The sequence below is a fragment of the Chiloscyllium plagiosum genome, chromosome 36 (genome assembly GCF_004010195.1).
Source record: "Chiloscyllium plagiosum isolate BGI_BamShark_2017 chromosome 36, ASM401019v2, whole genome shotgun sequence".
In the NCBI taxonomy this organism is placed as follows: Eukaryota; Metazoa; Chordata; class Chondrichthyes; order Orectolobiformes; family Hemiscylliidae; genus Chiloscyllium; species Chiloscyllium plagiosum.
The window spans coordinates 34,521,874-34,539,741 of NC_057745.1; the positions used below are offsets into that span (position 1 = coordinate 34,521,874).

Sequence of the window (17,868 nt, forward strand, 5' to 3'; positions counted from 1 at the left end):
ATCAGGATTTCTGCTTTCTATGCTCTAAAAGACAAATGCTTACTTGAGTCACTCTCTTTATATAAAACTAGCTGTTTGGTATTACAGAACTTGAGTATTGCTGAAAAAGGCACGTTTTGTCAAAGTTTTCCATCGTCCACTCATCAGGACAAAATGCAAGAATTACTGAAGTAAGGGGAAAACAGAAGAGTACTGATTGGATGGACAGTGGATTCATAGAGACATTGTCATGCAGAATGCAACTGTTCATGAGAACTGACAGTCACAGAGTCAGAGAGTCACACAAGCATGGAAACAGACTCTTCAGTCCAACCAGTCCATGCCAACCATGTTACCAAACCAAATTAATCCCATCTACCATCCCATTTGGCCTATATCCCTACAAACCTTTCTTATTCATGACCTTATCTAAATGACTTTTAAATCTTGTAACTCTACCTGCATCCACCACTTTCTCTGGCAGTTCATTTCACACACACTACTCTTCCTTGTAAAAAGAAAGTTGCCCCCATGTCCTTTTCAAATCTTTACCCTCTCACCTTAAAAATATGTCCCCTAGTTTTGGACTCCCCCACTCTCGGGAAATAACCCTTCCTCTCGCGATTTTATAAACCTCGATAAGGTCACCCCTCAACCTCCTATGCTCCTGTCTTTCCAGTCTATATAATTTTCAGGACATGCCAAACTTGGTTTAAATTTTAAATGAGGCATATTGATTGATTGGTCAAAGCATTGCCCAGAGAATGGCACTTATTTTGTTAATTTGAAATAGGTACAAATGTGTCTACATGCTTTCCCATCTGAAAAGAACAGGACCTAGTGAATTATATATGTAGTTTTTCCAATTCTCCATCATCAGGATTCTGTTGTCAAGTCACAAACACAAATCACATGAATTCTCAGTGTAGCATTTGAATTTCAGAGCTCAGTAAGATGTTAGGAATATACATTGTACATCCCAAAGACTGGTGGATCTCATTAAACAGCATATTCCTTCAGCTGTCTGTAACAAGCAAGGTACTGATCATAACAGATCAACCTGCGCCTGCAAAATTGAAAACACGATGTCCAACATTAGATGTGATTGCATGCTTGGATAACACCTGCTAACTAACATGGATGTAACGAATTATGCCGACAATCAATTTAGGACTGTCACTCGAGGTTGCTCTGTGCTGTACTGGTTACATGTAAACAGCGATTAAGAATTAATTTGTAACTGTGTCATAGTTTTTACTTTTCTGTTTAGTCTAGTTTGTAAGGAAACATTTGAGAAAGACAAGTTTAAAGGATTGTGGACAGCGACTCATTTGTAGTTCCAGGTAGAAACCAGAACATAAGTTAAAGGTTACTGGAAGTTCACTTTGGTCACAGAGGCTTTTAAAAAAGAAACTTGTCAGAAATCACATGGCATAAGCTAATTGCTTAGACCTACCACATGACTGAGATAATGCCTATTAGGAAAGACAGATTGGGCTTTTGTTTGGAGATGGTTTGGATTTCATGTGGGTCATACTTTGAGTGAAAGAAACTACCCAGCTTAGCATCCGTCTTTCTGAAAAAGCCTTTAAGTTCAATGTGAGAACTGAGAGAGAGAGAGTGTGTGTGTGTGTGGGTGGGTGTTAAGTAGAGGGATTATATTTATAGTTTCATATTTCAAACTGTGTATGTTAACAAGCTTTGCAGTTTTGCTGAATAATTCTTGTTTTCTAATAAATCATTAATTTCTTTATTCACTGACGAGACATGGGCAGCACTGGCTGGGTGAGCATTTATTGCCCATCTCTAGTTGCTTTTGAGAAGATGGTGATAAGATACCTCCTTGAACTACAGACCCAGAATACTTTTAGGAAGAGATGTCCAGGATTTTAAGCCAGCGACACTGAAGGAATGACAATATCTTTCCAAGTTAGGATGTTTGCAAGTTAGAGGGGAACTTATGGGTCGTGATATTCCCATATATCTGCTGCTCTTGTCATTCTGGGTGTAAGTGGTTAGCAGTTTGGAATGTGCTGTCAAAGGAGCTTTGATGAATTTCTGCATTGCATCTTGTGGATAGTACACACTGTTGCTACTGAACATAAGTTTACATAAATGGAGGAAGTGGATGCATGCAGATATGGTGACAATCAAGCAAGCTGCTTTGTTCTGGATGGTGTTGAGCTTCTTGAGCATTGTTGGAGCTGAACTCATCCAGGTAAGTAGGGAGTATTCCTAACTTGAGTCTTGTAGATAGTGAACAGGCTTTGAGATGCGAATGGTGATTTACTTGCTGCAGGGTTTCTAGCCTCTGATCTGGTCTTGTAGCAACAGTATTTTTATGGAGGGTCTCTTCAGTTCGCAGTCCATGGTAATTCCATGATGTTGATAGGGGCAGAATTCAACTATGGTGAACCATTGAATGACAAGGTGTGATGGTTAGATTCTCTCTTTTTGGAGATGGTCATTGCCTGGAACTTGTGTAGAACTAATGGGACTCGCATCTCGTCAGCCAAAGCTGGATTCTGTCCAGATTTTGTTGCATTTGAATATAGAATCATAGAGTAGAGTCAAAGAGTAATATAGCATGGAAACAAGCCCTTCAGCCCAAACTAGTCCATGCTGACCATGGTGCCCACTCAACTAGTTCGAATTGCCTGCATTCAGTCCATGTCCTTCTAAACTCTTCCCATCCATTTACCTATCCAAATGTTTTGTAAATGTTGCTATTGTATCTGCCTCAACCACTTTCTCTAGCAGCCCATTCCATATACACACTACGTGAAGAAGTTGCCCCTCAGGTCCTTTCTAAATCGTCCCCCCACCTTAAACCGGTGCCCTCTAGACTATATGCATTCATCCGATCTATGCCCCTCATGATTTTATAAACCTCATAAGGTCACCCTTCATTCTCCTACATTCCAAGGAATAAAGTCCTATCCTGGCCAACCTCTCCCTTTCACACAGGCCTGCTAGTCCTGGCAACATTGTCATAAATCTTCTGTGCACTCTTTCCAGTTTAATTGTATCTTTCCTATAACAGGGTGACCAAACCTGTACACAATATTCCAAGTGCGGCCTCACCAACGACTTATATAACTGTAACATAACGTCTCAACTCCTATACTGAGTGCCTCAACCAATGAAGGCCAGCATGCGAAATGACTTCGTTACCACCCTGTCTACCTGTGATACCGCTTTCAAAGAACTCTATACTTGTGCTCCTCAGTCCTGCTGTTCCACAACACTCCTCAGGACCTCGCCATTTACTGTATAAGTCCTACCTTGGTTTGACTTTCCAAAGTGCAACACCTCCCACTTATCTGTATTGAATTGTATTTGCCAAGCTCCAGCCCAATTCCCCATCTGATCAAGATTCCTCTGTAATTTTTGATAACCTTCCTCGCTCTAAACAATACCTCCTAATTTTATGCCATCCACAAGCTTACTAATCATGCCTTGTGCATTCACATCCAGATCGTGTACATACGTAACAAATAACAAAGGTCCCAGCACCGACCTCTGTAGCACACCACTAGTTACAGGCCGAGAAACAACCTTCAACTATCACCCTCTGCTTCCTACCAATTTTGAATCCAATTAGCTAGCTCTCCCTGGATCCCATGAGACCTAACCTTCATGACTAACCTGCTGTGCAAGACCTTGTCAAATGCCTTACTAAAGTCCATATAGACAACATCCTCTGTCATATCCTCATCCATCCTCATGGTTACCTCTTTGAAAAACTCTACAAAATTTGTCAGAAATGATTTTCCATGCACAAATCCGTGCTGACTATCCATTATCATATATTGACTATCCAGATTTTGGTTGAACCTGTCCCTCTGATTCCTCTTCAACAATATGCCTACCATTGATATCAGGCTCAATGGCCTGTCTCGTCTTTGCTACCTTTCTTAAACAATGGAACAAGATTAGCCACCCCCCAGTCTTCTGGAACTTCACCAGTGGCTAACGATCTCTGCAATCTATTCCCCAGCATCCCATAACATTGGAGGATGAACTTGATCAGGCCCAGGGGATTTATCCACCTTAATGCGCTTTAAGGTTGTAAACACCATCTCTCTGGTAATATGTGTATGATTCAAAACATCCCAATTGTTTCCCTTATTTCCTTGACATCCATGATTCTTTCCTCAGTAAACACTGAGGAGAAATACTCATTAAAAACCTGCCCCATCTTCTGTGGCTCCACATGCTGATCTTTAAGGGGACCTATTCTCTCCTTATCCACCCTTTTACTCTTAATATAGCTTTAGAACCTCTTGGAATTGTATTTAACCTTATCTGCCAGATCCATCTCATACCCTCTTGTTGCTCTTCTGAAGTGCACCCTCTGAAGTGTGTAATGTAATCTTTTTAATGTAATCTAGAGATTCACTTGAGCCTGATAGCTTAAACCCAATGTTGCCGCCTTCTGTTTCCTGACCAGAGCCTCAATAACCCTTGTCAGCCAAGGATCCCTAAAGCCGCCAGCTTTTCCCTTCACCTTAATAGGGACATACTGTCCCTGGCCTTTTAATATCACACTTATAAAAGCCACCCATTTTCCAATCATTCTTTTTCCTTCAAACAGGCTCACCCAGTCGGCCTCTACTAAATCCTGCCTACTGTCCCCAATACCCACTTCTGACCTTATGGTAGAGGGAAGGTCATTAGTGAAACATCTGAAGATGGTTGGACCTCGAACATATCCTGAGGAATTCCTTCAGATATGACCTAGAGCTGAAATGACTGACCTCCAAAAACCTCTTCCTTTGTGTCAGATATGACTCTAATCAAAAGTTTTTCCTTATTTACTTTGAATCCTGTTTTATGAGGGCTCCTTGATGCCTTCATCAAAAGCAGGTTTGATGTCCAAGGAAGTCACTCTCGCCTCATCTCTGGAACTCAACTCTTAGCCCATGTTTAGACCAGGCTGAGGGGTCAGGACCTTCTGCACTCTCCATTAAACCAGGTTGAACAATCACGGCAGTTAATCCCCTGGCTTAACCGTCATGTCAGGACATGAGCATGCAGACTGTTTTGGGAGGAGATTCTGCTGCTGCCAATGGCCAACAATGTATCATGGATGCCCAATGTTAAGTGGCTAGATCTGTTCAAAGTTTATCCCATTTAGCATGTTAATACAGCTGTACAATATGATAGAGGGATCCTCAGTGTGAAGACAGGATTTTATCTCTGCAAGCAATGTCTAGTGATCATTCTTACTGACACTGCGGTGGGCTGATGCATTTGCAGCAGGCAGATTGGTGGGGACTTCTAGATTCTCCCAGGAAGGGAACTATCGCTTCAACATTCGCACTGTCAAGTTCCCTTAGAATCTTACATGTTTCAAAAAGATCATCTCTTATTCTTCCAAACTGCAAAGAAGATCAGCTCACTCTGCTCAAACTCTCCTCATAACCTCTGTATTCCAGAATAGATGTAGTGAAACTTGTCTGAAAGGCATGCTGTGCAAAAATATCCCTTATTAAATAAAGAGAGAAAACTCTCTGCAGTATCATAGGTATGGTGTAATAAATGGTGTACACAGCTGTAACAAGAACTCTTTAATTTTATACTCCATCTCCCTTGCAATAAAATGCAATATTTTATTTACTTTCATTTTGGAGGAGGGCGTAGAAGGGTAGGTTAGTAAATTTGCAGACGACACTAAGGTCGGTGGAGTAGTGGATAGTGACGAAGGATGTTGTAGGTTACAGAGAGACATAGATAAGCTGCAGAGCTGGGCCGAGAGGTGGCAAATGGAGTTTAATGCGGACAAGTGTGAGGTGATTCACTTTGGTCGGAATAACCACAATGCAAAGTACTGGGCTAATGGTAAGATTCTTGGTAGTGTAGATGAGCAGAGAGATCTCGGGGACCAGGTCCACAGATCCTTGAAAGTTGCCACCCAGGTTGACAGGATTGTTAAGAAGGCATGCAGTGTTTTAGCTTTTATTAATAGTGATCTAGTTCCGGAACTATGAGATTATGCTACAGCTGTACAAAACTCTGGTGTGGCCGCACTTGGAGTATTGTGTGCAGTTCTGGTCACCGCATTATAAGAAGGATGTGGAAGCTTTGGAAAGGGTGCAGAGAAGACTTACGAGGATGTTGCCTGGTATGGAAGGAAGGTCTTACGAGGAAAGGCTGAGGGACTTGAGGCTGTTTTCATTGGAGAGAAGAAGGTTGAGAGGTGACTTAATAGAGACATATAAGATAATCAGAGGGTTAGATAGGGTGGACAGGGAGAGCCTTTTTCCAAGATTGGTGATGGTGAGCACGAGGGGGCATAGGTTTAAATTGAGGAGTGATAGATATCAGACAGATGTCAGAGAGGTAGTTTCTTTACTCAGAGAGTAGTAAGGGTATGGAATGCTTTGCCTGCAACGGTAGTAGATTCACCTCAAGGGGTTCTACGCTTACGTGAGGAACAAGAGGATGACCAGAGAGAGGGTAGGGCTAATCAGGGATAGTGATGGGAACTTGTGCCTGGAGTCGGAAGAGATTGGGAAGTTCCTTAATAAATATTTTGCTTCAGTATTCACTAGTGAAAGGGACCTTGTCATTTGTGAGGACAGCATCAAACAGGCAGATATGCTCAAACAGGTTAATGTTAAGAAGGAGGATGTGCTGGAAATTTTGAAAAACATGAGGATAGATAAGTCCCCTGGGCCAGACAAGGTTAATGCAGGAGGCGAGGGACGAGATTGCTGCACCTTTGGTGATGATTTATGTGTTCTCACTGTCCATTGAAATAGCATCAGATGATTGGAGGGTGGCAGATGTTATTCCCTTGATCAAGAAAGGGAATAGGGATAACCCTGGAAATTACAGACCAGTCAGTCTGACGTTGGTGGTGGGCAAATTATTGGAGAGGATTCCGAGAGACAAGATTTATGATTATTTGGAAAACCATAGTTTGATTAGAGATAGTCAGTTTGGGAGGTCATGCCTCACAAGCTTTATTGATTTCTTTGAGGATATGACAAGAACATTGATGAGGGGAGAGCAGTGTATATATTGTACATGGATTTTAGCAAGGTGTTTGATAAGGTTCCTCATGGTAGGCTTATTCAGAAAGTAAGGAGGCATGGGATACAGGGAAATGTGGCTGTCTGAATACAGAATACTTCTAGAAGGAAAATATTCAGTCTGGAGCTCGGTGACCAGTGATGTTCCGCAGGGAACTGTTCTGGGACCTCTACACTTTGTGATTTTCATAAATGACTTGGATGAGGAAGTGGAAGGGCGGTTAGTAAGTTTGCTGATGACACGAAGGTTGGTTGAGTTGTGGATTGTGTGGAGAGCTATTTTAGGTTGGAATGGGGCACTGACAGATGCAGAGCTGGGCTGACAAGTGGCAGATAGGGTTCAACCTGGAGAAGTGTGAAGTCAAACTTTGGAAGGTCAAATTTGAATGCAGATTACAGGGTTAAAGACAGGATTTCTTGACAGTGAGGAGGAACAGAGGAATCGAGGTCCACGTCCATAGATCCCTCAAAGTTGCCACCCAAGTTGACAGGGTTGTTAAGAAAGCATATGGTGTGTTGGCTTTCATTAGCAGTTTAAGAGTTTAAGAGTCGTGAGGTTATGCTGCAGCTCTACAAAGCCCTGGTAAGACCATACTTGGAATACTGTGTTCAGATCTAATTGCCTTAGTATAGGAAGGATATGGAAGCTTTAGAGAGGGTGCAGAGGAGATTTACCAGGATGCTGCCTGGACTTGAGGGCATGTCTCATGAAGATAGATCGAGGGAGCTAGGGCTTTTCTCCCCGGAGAGAAGGATGAGAGGTGACTTGATGGAGGTTACAAGATGATGAGAGGCATAGATAGAGTGGATAGCCAGAGACCCTCTCCCATGGCAGAAATAGTTATCATGAGGGGGCATAATTTTAAGGAGGGAGGTTTAGGGTGGGTGTGTGGAATGCATGGCCAACAGCGGTAGTAAAGGCAGAAACATTAGGGACATTTAAGCGACTCTTGGAAAGGCACATGTATGATAGTAAAATGAATGGTATGTAGATTGATTTAGACTAGAATTGGCACAACATCGAGAGCCGAAGGGCCTGTACTGTGCTATACTGTTCTTTGTTCTGTGCCCACTGGCATGAAAATTTACAACCCAGACAGCACATCCCCAAGCAGACATATTCCAACTGGAGTTAAAGGTGGAGTACTCTGAATGTGACATTGAAATTATACTTTTATAAAGAGAATACGAAAAAAATTAAGTTTACTAACAACAGAATCCTGTGTTGTCAAGCTGTGATGGCATTTTACATAAATAAGATTTTTGTACTAACTTTCTTGAAAGTAATACCCCCAGGGTCAACCTATTATGGGTACTGTCTCTGTTACTACTTTTATACCATATGCTCAACACGGTACTCTCAATGTATGTTTCTAGCTCACTGCTACTCATTGTTACTATTTATTTAAGGAAGATGGTCTTGGTGTCAATCAGACACCCATGGGTTTAGACTGAGCCAACTGTTCTCAGAGCCTGAACTCTTCCCTCATGAACCATCTCCCCGGCACACATTTATCTCCATTACCTTGTTATTCTTACATGGACCAGCAGGTGGCATTGAGGAGTTATCCCAAGATCTCAAGATTACAGAATTGCTCAAACACTCTGCAGATTCCTAATTCCACTTTTCCATTCCATTGATTCAAGAATGAGCCACAGTTTTTGGTGTTCCACTGCCACTGCCCCTTCCTTTTTTAAAGTCTTCTGCACCTGCTCTGTGATACAGTAAGGGGCAGGAGTAAAAATGAACAAATGTCACAGAGGTAGAAACAGACAGCTTTGGAAATGAAGAGGTGATGAGGCTAGAAACTCATTTCAGGGTCAAAGGGATCACAAAGGTCGAGATTTGCCAGTCAGGATCAGAAATCTTGAATGGACTTTAAAAAGGGACACTTTTAGAGTTTTTTTTATAGTAAAGTTCCTGGCCAACAACTTTCCAAGCTGAAGCACCGTAGACAAATCCAGGAATCCATGAGCATAGGAGCAGAGAGGGTCAGTGTGGAAAATGTCTCTGCTTTTTATTAAGTGCCTATAATTCGCTGATTTAAGGTGCTGCAGCCATTGTGAAAGCTACTGAGAAACGTTAGGTATGTCAAGTATAGCAGTGAGGTGTAGTGGTTCTGATATTAAAATGTTAGTGCTTATTGTTGTTGTAATGATCTCTTTTAGTTTTCTTCCTCTTCCATTATCTTCAACTCTTTCCATCACCCTTTTCCTTCTCTTGGCATCTTTCTAATGCACTTATGATCCTTTGTCACTTTCTGAAATTCTCTCTCCTTCTTTTGTGGTTCAAACTCAATGATTCAGTCATATTTTAACAAAGGAAACTATTAACAATGTCGTTGCACCCATAACCATTTTACATTTAAGGTGAAGGGACTGATGAACTGCTTCATAATATCATGGTACTTATGTACCTTGATGTTTTACAACAGTTCATCAGTCCCTTCACCTTAAGGAATGCCTGCACACAGATCTGGCCACCTCCCCAAGTTTGAAAGGTTGGTGCTTGCTACTGCTTGTGGGGGATGGGAAATATTCATCACACATCACATTGTTGGATACACTCTATGGTCAAATCAATCCAGCAATCAATTAAAGTAATTAATACATTGGAACATTAAAGATCTAATTGATTTGCTTTGGGGCTGCTCTAGTAGAAATCACCACTTATTTTAAGAAGTTGGGAGACAGTTCATTTATTGGCAATCCCACTCCTCTCTATGACATTGCAGACACTGATTGATTACAAATTGTTGCTTATTAATTGAACATTTTTACATTTGGATTTATGTTGATCACTTTGTGTGGAAACTTAGGCACAAGCCCACGACAGCAAACAAGCGCAGTGTCCAGCACATTCTGGGTACGTTCAGCAATCAACACCCCGAACAAAAGCTCGAGGTGTGTTAAGCATTCCCGCACCACTCATGAAAGAGAACCAGCTGGAAAGGAATTCCAATTCCTGAAAAAGTATATGCTGGGGCCTGACATTGGGTCAAACTATAGAGCTATTAGTTTAGTCATCATCCTCTTGCATTTCTGTTAGGCAGGAGCATATTTTGAAATGTTTAATTATTTTTTATGATTCTGTGAGAGGCAAGAACTTTCAAATGTTGATTGGGTGCTGATGTTCACAGGTAAAGGGATGGCTGGAAAATGGGAAGCCTTCAAAAATGAGCTAATGGAAGTCCAGAGGCAGTATGTTCCTGTTAGGGTGAAAGGAAGGGCTGGTAGGTAAAGGCTGGATGAATAGAGAAATTAACGTTTTGATCAAAAAAGAAGAAGGAAGCATTGTCAGGTATAGACAGCAGAGATCGAGTGAATCCTTAGAAGAGTATAAAGGCAGTAGGAGTATACTTAATTTAGAAATCAAGAGGGCAAAAAGGGGACATGAGGTAGCTTTGGCAAATAGGGTCAACGAGAATCCAAAAGGATTCTACAAATACATTAAGGTCAAAAAGGTTACTGGAGAGAGAATAGGGCCCCTTAAAGATCAGCTTTTCCAGCAACACATTTTCAGCTCTGATCTTCAGCATCTGCAGCCCTCACTTTCTCCCCTTAAAGATCAGCAAGGCTGCTTATATGTGGAACCACAGGAGACGGGGGAGATAGTAAATGAGTATTTTGCATCAGTGTTTACTGTGGAGAAGGATATGGAAGATATAGAATGTGGGGAAATAAATAGTGACATCCATTTTACAGAGGAGGTGGTGTTGGACATCTTATAAAATAAAAAGGTGGAAAGTTTGCCAGGACTAGAACAGGTATACCCAGAGGTCTGTGGGAAGTGAGGGAGGTGATTGCTGGGCCTCGTGCTGATGTATTTGTATGATTGATAGCCACAGGTGAGGTGCCGGAAGACTGGAGGTTGGTTAATGTTGTGCCACTATTTAAAAATGGTGGTAAGGAAAAGCCAGGGAACTTTAAACTGGTGAGCCTGACATTGGTGGTGGGCAAGATGTTAGAGGGAATCCTGAGGGACAGAATTTACATGTATTTGGAAAGGCAAGGACTGATCAGGGATAGTCAACATGGCTTTGTCTGTGGGAAGTTGTGTCTCACTAACTTGAGTGAGTTTTTTGAAGAAGTAACAAAGAGGATTAATGAGGGCAGAATATCTATTTGGCCTATTTGGATTTCAGTAAAGCATTCAACAAGATTCCTCAGAGTAGACTGGGTAGCAAGGTTAGAACACATAGAATACCGAGAGAACAAGCCATTTGGATACAGAGCTGCCTCAAAAGAAGAAGACAGAGAATGCTAGTGGAGGGTTGATTTTCAGACGAGAGGCCTGTGACCAGTGGTGTGCTACAAGGATCGATGCTGGATCTACTGCTTTTCATTATTGATATAAATCATTTAGATGTGAACATAGGAGGTTTCATTAATAAGATTGCAGATGACATCAAAATTGGGGGTGCAGTGAACAGAGTACAATGGGATTTTGATCAGATGGGCCATTGGGCCGAGGAGTGGCAGATGGAGTTTAATTTAGATAAAGGTGAGGTGCTGCATTTTGGAAAGGCAAATCAGAATAGGACTTGTACACTTAATGGGAGGGTTCAGGGGAGTGTTGCTGCACCTTGGAGTGCAGGTTCATAGTTTCTTGAAAGTGGAGTCACAGGTTGATAAGATAGTATGCTTGACTTTATTGGTCAGTGCATTAAGTATAAGAGTTGGGAGGTCATGTTGTGTCTGTACAGGATATTGGTTAAGCCACTTTTGGAATACTGCGTTCAACTCTGGTCTCCCTGCTATAGGAAGGATGTTGTGAAACTTGAAAGAGTTCAGAAAGGATTTACAAGTATGTAAAGGTTGGAGGGTTTGGGCTATAGGGAGAGGCTGTATAACCTGGGGCTGTTTTCCCTGGAGTTTTGGAGGCTGAGATATGACCTTATAGAGGTTTGGAATATCATGAGGGGCACGGATAGGGTAAACAGACAGTAGCTTTTTCCTGTGGCAGGGGAACCCAAAACTAGACAGCATAGGTTTAAGGTGAGAGGGAAAATTTAAAAGGGACCAATGGGGCAACATTTTCATGTAGAGGGTAATGCGTGTCTGAAATAAGCTGCCAGAGGTAGTGGAGGCTGGTACAGTTACTGCATTTAAGGGGCATCTGGATAGGTATACGAACATAATGGGTTTGTAGGGATATGGGCCAAATCTCGGGAAATGGGACTAGATTTACTTTGGATATCTGGTCAGCATGGATGAGTTGGACGCAGGGTCAATTTCCTTGCTGCACATCTCTGTGACTTTATGACAAGGAGCCTGTAGCAAATGGGGGGAAAAAAAAATGATGGTGGTAGAATAGTAGGAGCCAGTGATGAAGATGGAGGCTTTAATCAAAGCTCAAGGTTGAAGGTGAAGGCTCAGGCTGATGTACAACCTCAGCAAGAAGAGTATCAGGGGTGGGGCTTGATTAAATGCCACAGATGATCTTCCCAGACTCTTCCCAGTGTAAACATTGGGTCTACGCTTATCTGGCTCAGCCTTTTGGGTGACAAACCTGTTTCAAGCTACACTTCCATTGTCTCTTGAAAAAAGGCTAATTTCTTGAAGATGATGATCAAACACAGGCCAGCAGCTCTGCACACCAGCAGCACCAGCTCATGCTGGAGGTAAAGCAAGGTAGAGTAGGTAGTGTCCAACAATAAACCTGGAATATAGATAAGGCAAGGATGGGGGTGGCATGGTGGCACAGTGGTTAGCACTGCTGCCTCACAGCGCCAGGAATGCGGATTCAATTCCCTCCTCGGGCAACTGTCTGTGTGGAGTTTGCACATTCTCCCCGTGTTTATGTGGGTTTCCTCCGGATGCTCCGGGGTTTCCTCTAACAGACCAAAGATGTGCAGGTGAGGTGAATTGGCCATTCTAAAATGCCCGTAGTGTTAGGTGCATTAGTCAGAGGGAAATGTAGGGGAATGGGTCTGGGTGGGTTGCTCTTCGGAGGGTTGGTGTGGACTGGTTGGGCCGAAGGGCCTGTTCCCACACTGTAGGGAATCTAATCTAATCTCACAGGGGCCAGGCCAGGGAGAGCAGGAAGGAGAGATAAAACTGTGGGGAAAAGGCCTTAAATTGACAATAAGGATTGAATATGAGCACCACTCCCCCTCCCCTTAACTGACCAACATTAAATCTGCTGGGATGCACATAGAGGCCAGGCATTAAATCTTCACTTAATGGCATCAACTGGGGAATGGGCAGGAGGTCAACTCAACAGCCCTCCTAACACGTGTAAAATCAAAGAAAGGAAGAGGGCTCCAAGCGTAATCATTTGAAGCAATAGTCAACTTGAAGAAAGCTGATGGGAAGAAAACATTTAAAGTTAGCATGCTATAATCCAGCATAGATGTCTTCGTGAAAGGACACAGCAGGATTTCATTCACCTTTAAATGACTCTGTGGCTGCACCATAGAAACAGTACAACTACTGAAGTGTGAAGATACTGGATATCCCCAGATCTTGAACTTACTTTATCAACACCACATTCTGTACCATCCAAAGGAGGATCCAATTTTGTTTTGCATGGTTTGTCTCCTTCTACCAGGCACCATAGTCCAGCACACATTAAATGCTAAAATAAAAAGAAAATTGTGGTTAGATAATAGGGCCATCATATTTCATATATATCTGTCAACAGAAACAACATGATCAATAAACAACTGAACTTCCCATCCTCAAATGACAAACTGATACCTGCATATAAAATAATAATGACTGAATTTGCAGTTTTTGGTCACAGGTAATCCTCATGATGCATCATAGAGTCATATTTATCTACCTGCTTTCATAACCTACAATATTTCTACTAAATAAAAAGCAGAATCCAACATTTTCTTCACTTTCACTGTACATTCACCCTTCACTGTGGAAAACAGAGTCACAGGATGAAGTTTGGTCAACTCGGACTATGGGAATTGGAGCAAACATCCCTAGTACTCACAATAAATTAAAGAGGAAATCATTTTTGGGATCCTCAATGGAAGGGCCAATAAATTATTTCAAACTAATAATTCTGGCATAATAGGAATCCCTCATGGGGGACAGTTCCATTTCCTGCACCAAGACTTTGCTAAAACAGGTGAGCTTCCAATTACATCATTTTCCTCAACCACATCTCACTCACTGGATTAGTTTATATAACTTCATGAGGGAGGGCAATTGCAGGCAGGGTTTTCAACTTGCTATTTGGGAGTAAAACTGACCTAACTGCTTGACTGTCATCCCAGAAACCACTCAATCTTCATGTTCTGGACAGCTGAGGTTCAGCACAGACCTACTCTTCGTCAGGCTCTTGGTCAGCTGGAAGCTATAGGTACCTGGTCTCAACTTTCACTGTATACCTCACACTGGGTGAGGTTGCTGTTTAACATTTAATCTTGTTGTTGTTTAGTGTCTGCCATCGAGATATCAGCCTGGCTCAGGAGAACCAACTCTCTTGTCTCTGAATCAAAGGTTTCAGGTTCTTGTCTCATTGCACAGGCTTGAGTATCTAATTCAGGTTGATACTCCAATACAGTTTTGACAGACTGTTGTTCTGTCAGAGATATCAGGTTTCAATTGTGAAACTAAATGGAGGTCCTCTTCTGCCCTCGTGGGAAGGCAAAAAGATCCAATGGCACCACTCAGTAGAGCAGTTGGGAATCTGCCTGATATCCTGGTCAATATTTTTAGCTTTGTTGTGAGTGTAAACTTGTTCTGCATAAATTCTGTATTTCTAATGTGAAAGCGCAGATTTCTGTTCTAAAATATTGGATTGTTTGGGTATCCAAAAAGCCCCCAGGCTTGTCGGGTTGGCGGAAGATTGTTATGGAGCATATCCCCTTGGATTTTCTCACAAGTATGGTACACCACAAAACTGAAAATTTCTATAAAACATGGCAGCCCTTTTTGGAATACCTGGACACAGATTTGTCTGCCACATTAATAAGGGCTTTCATATAGCTGTAACGATTGTGTTTTACAAGTCCAAAATCCAGACAGGGGAACTGCAAATGTATGAATATGTGAAAACTAATGCTCTCGATATTCCAGAGTGAGTGTTTTGTTTGGCCTAGGAAATTATTATTCATTAGTTTGTTGTTGGTTTTTATTTATTTAGTTAAGTGATTAGTAGGAGTATTTTATATGTATATTTATACATTTGTACATGAGGGCAGTTTGGGTCTGTACATTTTGTTTGGCATTTTTTCTTTGTGTTGTTTTGAATTTATTGTTTTGCATTTGTTGTAATATTTTAAAAATCTATTTTTCAATAAAAATATATATATTTTAAATATTGGATTGTTGTACAGCATCTCTGAGCATTCTGAGGTCAGGAAAAACACTACAGAAATTTCAGTTTATTAAATCAGATGGAGAACCGAGAGTTAAACTAAAACAATCAGGGGAAATGATGGCCTAGTGGTATTATTGTTAGACCATTAATTCAGAATATCAGCTAATGATCTGGGGACCTGGGTTTGAATATGTCAGATGGCAGAATTTGAATTCAATAAAAATAAACTCTGGAATTAAGAATCTATTGATGACCATGAAATTATTGTCGATTGTTGGAAAAATCCAACTGGTTCACTAAGTCTCAAAGAAATGAAACCAGAAAGATCACCTGGCATTGACCTAGGCACTGGTAAAGATAATGGCAGAAACAGCCCTGTTAACCCTGCAGAGTCCTCCTTACGAACATCTGGCAGCTAGTGCCAAAATTGGGAGCGCTGTCTCAGACTAGTCAAGCACCAACTTGACTAGTCAAGCACAGTCATACTCTCAGAATCATATCTTGTGGACAATGTCCCAGATACCACCACCACCATGCTCGGATATGTTTTGTCCCAAAGTCAGGGCAGACCCAGCAGAGGTGATGGCACAGAGGTGTACAGTCGGGAGGGAGTTGCTCTGGGAGTCTTCACCATTGACTCCAGACCTCATGAAGTCTTGTGACATCAGGTTAAATATGGGCAAGGAAACCTGCTGATTATCACATACCATCCTCCTTCACTTGATGAATTGGTATGTTGAACAACACTTGGGAGAAAGCACTGAGGATGGCAACAGCACAAAACATACTCTGCGTGGGGGATTTCAAAGTGTGCCATCAAGAGTAGCTTGGTAGCAGTACTAATGATTAAACTGGTCAGGTCCTAAAGGACATAGCTGTTAAAAATCACACAACGCCAGGTTATAGTCCAACAGATTTAATTGGAAGCACTAGCTTTCAGAGCGCTGCCTTCCACAACCACCTGATGAAGGAGCGGTGCTCCAAAAGCTAGTGCTTCCAAATAAACCTGTTGGACTATAACCTGGTGTTGTGTGATTTTTAACTTTGTACACCCCAGTCCAACAACAGCATCTCCAAATCATGACATAGCTGTTAGACTGGATCAGTGGCAAGTGGTGAGGGAACAACATACTTGACCTGGTCCTTATCAATCTGTCAGCTGCACATGCATCTGTCCATGAACACCATGTAGTCTGTCACATTGAGGATAACCTCCATCGTGTTGGGTGGCACTATCACCGTACTAAATGGAACAGACCTCGAACAGACCGAGCATCATGATGTGGACCATTAACAGCAGCAGAATTGTACTCCAGCACAATCCGAAACCTCATGGCCCAGCATATCTCCTTCTCAACCATTATCATCAAGCCAGGGGATCAACCCTAGTTCAATTGAGAATGCAGAATATCATGCCAGGAGCAGCACTAGGCAGACCTGAAGATAAGGGGCCAACCTGGTGAAGCCACCAAACAAGCTTACTTGCACACCAAGCAGCATAAGCAGGAAGTAAGATACAGAGCTGAGTTATTCCACAACCAACAGATCAGATCAAAGATCTTCAGTCCTGCAACATTCACACGTGAATGGTGGTGGACAGTTAAACAAGAGACATTGGAGTGCAGGCTCACAGTTCCTTGAAAGTAGATAGGCAAGTGAAGAAGGCATTTCATATGCAATCCTTTATTGGACAATATTAAGTTTAGGAGTTGGGAGATCATGTTGCGGCTGTACAGGACATTGGTTCAGTTATCTAACCACCACCACTTGACATTCAATGGCATTACCATCACTGAGTCCCGCAATAGCAACATCCTGAGGATTATCATGGACCAGAATCTGAACTGGACTCACCACATAAACATAGTGGCTATGAGAAGGTCAGAGGCAAGGAATACTGTGGCGAATAACTCACCCCTTGACTCCTAAAGCCTGTCCGCCATCTATAAACTACAAGTCAGGAATGTGATGGAATACTCCCCATTTGCCTGGATGGGTGCAGCTCCAACAACACTCAACAAGCTTGACACCATCCAGAACAAAGCTGTCTACTTGATTGGCACCACATGGTGAAAGATGCCCTCCAACACATCTCGCCCACATGCTGCACCTCCGCCCTCAGACCCCACCCCTCCAACCGTACCAAGGACAGAACGTCCCTGGTGCTCACCTTCCACCCTACCAACCTTCACATAAACCAAATCACCCGCCGACATTTCCGCCACCTCCAAACAGACCCCACCACCAGGGATATATTTCCCTTCCCACCCATTTCCACCTTCCGCAAATATCATTCCCTCCATGACTACCTGGTCAGGTCCACGCCCCCCTACCATCCTGGCACCTTCCCCTGCCACTGCAGGAATTGCAAAACCTGCACCCACACCTCCTCCCTCACCTCCATTCAAGGCCCTAAAGGAGCCTTCCACATCCATCAAAGTTTTACCTGCACATCCACCAATATCATTTATTGTATCCGTTGCTCCCGATGCGGTCTCCTCTACATTGGGGAGACTGGACGCCTCCTAGCAGAGCGCTTTAAGGAACATCTCCGGGACACCCACA

The 17,868-nt window shown here is 42.4% G+C and overlaps 1 protein-coding gene across 1 annotated transcript in view; it reads right to left on the reverse strand.

Annotated features, from left to right (window-relative positions):
- adamts17 (ADAM metallopeptidase with thrombospondin type 1 motif, 17) overlaps nucleotides 1–17,868 on the reverse strand; it is a 655,987-nt gene that overhangs the window by 271,304 nt on the left and 366,815 nt on the right. The window contains exon 11 of the mRNA XM_043677648.1: nucleotides 13,498–13,599. Coding sequence (XP_043533583.1) covers nucleotides 13,498–13,599 — 102 coding nt within the window. The remainder of the gene's footprint in view (nucleotides 1–13,497; nucleotides 13,600–17,868) is intronic.